We start from the raw sequence: 3,792 nt of genomic DNA, 5'->3' as shown, positions 1-3,792 counted from the left end.
GCATTTTCAATGAAAATTTCCACACTAAATAGCAAGACTCTCAGGAAAAAGTAAGGGGAACTGCCCTCCCTCGATATTATGTCCCTACAAGGTTTTTCAGAATAATTTTTTTTAATCATACCCAACCAAATTCAGCAAATACAAGGAGTATTGAATTTAGATCAATACAAATCAGCTTGGCAAATAAAACGTATGGGAGTAGTATATGGTGTCCGGATAGGGCCATTTGCAAAAGCTCAACAGCGCGTTCAGAAAAAAACACGCCGTCGCGCTAACACACAACAGCGCGACGGTGTGTTGTGCGAACTTGTGTTAGCGTGACAGCGTGTTGTGCGAACTTGTGTTAGCGTGACAGCGCGTTGTGTGTTAGCGCGACGGCGTGTTGTGCGAACTTGTGTTAGCGTGACAGCGTGTTGTGTGTTAGCGCGACGGCGTGTTTTTCTGAACGCGCTGTCGAGCTTTTGCAAATGGCCCTATCCGGACACCTTAGTAGTATCAGTTATTTCCTTTTGTGGATTAAGAAAATCCTAGTTCGAATGTGACAATAACCTGTACAATTGTCAGCTATTGTGTAAAGTACTAAGTCTCTTTTGAATTCCTACTGCTACAGTGACTTTGATGACGACACACAAACAAGTATAAATTGTGTGTGAATATTGATGATTTAAGACAAGGTTATTATATTATTAAGAAAAAGCGCGGTAAATTTCCTTAACAGTTTTTCTGATTTGCTAAATGAAGAATCAAAGTCAAAGCTTTCCTGATTTGCTACATATCATTCTTACAAACATTCTTTGTTCACATTTCAACTTTTTAAAATACCTTTTAAAATCAGTTATGCCAAAGGGCCATCATCATAGCGACATTTTTCACATTAATCTTCAAGAGTAATTCCACCGTTAATTTTTGTTTTATTATGTATTTATTATTTTTTTTATTTTACTTTATAGGAGACGGTGGGCGATGACTTCTCCCAAGGTAAGGATTTTAAATATTTTACCACTTGTTTGAAGAATCGTTAATGAAATACGTTCAGAAAAAACAAACTACAGGGATTATAGACTTTTAATACGGACTAATCTCACCCAAAAACAACAAATTGACAATGATTTGACGACAGTATCAAAATATGGTTATCAAATGACCGGTAGAGGACTTTAGAAGGGCTACTGCAACAAGAGTTTAAATAGAGTAACTAATTTTTGACACAGAGCAGTAATATAAATGTAGGACAGAGGGAGACTATGCCAACGTAATAGTAAGTGGCGCAGTATAAAGTTACTTTTATCGTTTTTATTTTCTCAAGTAGGGTCTATTCATATGAAAAAAAAATTCCAATAAAATGAAGTTTTTAGTACTTAACATTACAAACAATGACCATTACCTCAATGCTCGCGATTCCATTTTGTACTTGTATATAGGTGTCTACACATATATACTAGTATGTCAAACCCCTAACTTATCAAGAAAACGATCGGAGTTTTTTAATTTCAAAAAGAATTTGAAATGAAATTTGTTCAAATTTATACTTTTTTTTTCGAGTAAACAATTACAGATTTTGTAACCGCGGCCGATCCCATCGTTCTGACTAACTAGTAAGACCGTTTCCAATTCCATCCCTAATATATGTATATATATGTGTGTACGTATTTCTCCACAGCATCATACGTAAACGTTGAGTTGTTCTTAAAGACATTTTGTCAAATTTATTGACCTGAAAAAAAATAATAAAACGAACCTGTGCGGTGGTTCATGTGATATACGACGATTAATTGTAATGATCATTTATTAAAACAAAATTCAAAGTTTTAGCAGCACAGAAACTATGGAGTTTAATTTTTATCTATAATGCTGCTTAAGTTGTACACTGACTAGCTTTGTTTGAAAACAAATACACTGAACTGATCTGTTTTTCTATACTTGGAATGTATAATGGGTATTTTGGGTTCCCTAATGGTTTCTCAAATTCGTTTACTATCTTTTATTTCAGAGTATCCATTTTCTAAAATGTAACTAATTGTCTGAAAATGGCAACAAAGATATCTAAACCGGCTTCCCGTCGGCAGCAGGGGAACTCTCACTGGAGCTCGTCTATCTCAAAATCTGATGGAGATTTGCACACAAAGGCAAAGCAGAATATCCCAGATTGGCAAAAGCGACGTCCTTTGACATTAACACTAGATAAAAATGTCTTTGACGAATTACCAATTTCAGAGGAAAGCCTTTCAGATATAACGATGTGTTCATATCAACCTAGGACAAACACACCACTGGACTTTTATTCCGTGTACGAGTCAGAGAGTGAAGTGAAGAAAGCCAGACGTATAACAAGTGGACACCAGAGATCTGTGACCCCCTTAAGGTCTGGGAGTGCCTTGTCCAGAAGAAAGGATGTCGATTTATCACTTGGAGGAAGACAGGAGACATATTACAATCAAATGAAGAGAGTTTATGACGTCGATAACATAAGAAAAAAGCGCCAAAATGAGTTTTCACACATGTATGTGTCATTCAGGACAAGCTATGCTCAGGAAAAACTCAAACAGCAACGTGAGGCAGAAAGGATTAGGATAGACAACGAGAACAAGATTCTTAAAGAATTGAAAAGAAAAAGAACGGAGTTTCAAAGAGAAAAGGAATGGCGAGTACGCAGTCAGTATGTTACATGGAAACTTTTGGAACATGAGCGAATGGATCGGGAATTATATGGTCTTCCACTGAATGTTCAAGCAGATTTTTACCTCAAAACACGTAAACCAAGAAAAATAAAACCGATGAAAGATGTCGTCCGTAAGGAGACTCCATTCTACCAAAAAGCGTCTGAACGACATATAAAGCGTATGTTTGGAACAACTGTGACGTATCCTACAATTGATCCAAAGTTAAAGCCTCCAGCTTTTGGAAGGAAAAACAGTAGTCTACAGAAAGGTTTCAATTTCTTGCTACATATTGTTTTTGTTCTTTTTTAAATTAAATTGTTATTTGGTTGTTTCATTATCTACACTAAAGAAGTTTAGAATTTGTTTATCTTTTAAACGACATCTCAAAAAGAATCACCCAATTTCAATGAAATTTTAAGAGAAAGCGAATCGATCTGGCTAGAGCCCAAGTTTAAGGTGCTGAATCCCCATTTTATAACCTCCATTAATGTCCTCGGAAAAGTCAAAGATCCGTAAGATTGTATTCATTGGGAAAGAACAAAAATTAGACTTTTTCTTGAGCATACTGCAAGGGATGTAGATGCAGGGATACATGTATTAGACAATTGTCATTATTATCATTACATGTGTATTATTATTTATTCCATATATACTGAAAGGAAAAAGAAACGCAGGGTAACACTATATGCGAAATATCTTTGACTGTGTGGCCGAAAACTATAAAAACTGGTCAGAGGTGTATCTTGGTTATTGTGCACTTAAATCAGTGTTCAAAATTACTCAATCGTGAAATGTATGACGTCACGTAGGGAAAGTGGTATAAAGAAACACGTGCATGATGACAGGTTTGATAACACATTTGTAGTACCACTCGATGCACTGGAAGTTACACATTGTTTTTCCATATTTACAGTCAATATGAATTTCTTTCAATCATGGTATGGTTGACGGAAGTTCTACTGGGTATAGTAATTGAATTACCTAACTGAAGAAAAAGGCAACAAATTGTTGTTTGTTATAAATTTTTGCACCATAGAAAATTTTATCCTTTGTCAGAGAAGAACTGGAATGGTTCCAAACCAACCGTGACGGTGACGTTGACGCGTAACAACGCCACATCAAGATGGGACTT

General features: G+C 35.8%; 1 protein-coding gene across 1 annotated transcript in view; it reads left to right on the top strand.

Moving 5' to 3' along the window:
- Positions 1-867: 867 nt before the first annotated feature.
- The window catches only part of LOC133192921 (uncharacterized), a 3,913-nt gene continuing 988 nt past the window's right edge, over positions 868-3,792 (top strand). The window contains exons 1-2 of the mRNA XM_061328927.1: positions 868-978; positions 1,991-2,928. Of these exons, the coding sequence (XP_061184911.1) occupies positions 2,028-2,928 (901 nt within the window). The 5' untranslated portion in view covers positions 868-978; positions 1,991-2,027. The remainder of the gene's footprint in view (positions 979-1,990; positions 2,929-3,792) is intronic.

This window comes from Saccostrea echinata, unplaced genomic scaffold, assembly GCF_033153115.1.
Source record: "Saccostrea echinata isolate AGI-Se365-2 ecotype Australia unplaced genomic scaffold, CSIRO_AGI_Sech_v1 ptg000025l, whole genome shotgun sequence".
Taxonomy (NCBI): Eukaryota; Metazoa; Mollusca; class Bivalvia; order Ostreida; family Ostreidae; genus Saccostrea; species Saccostrea echinata.
This window is presented reverse-complemented; position numbering and strand designations above follow the sequence as displayed.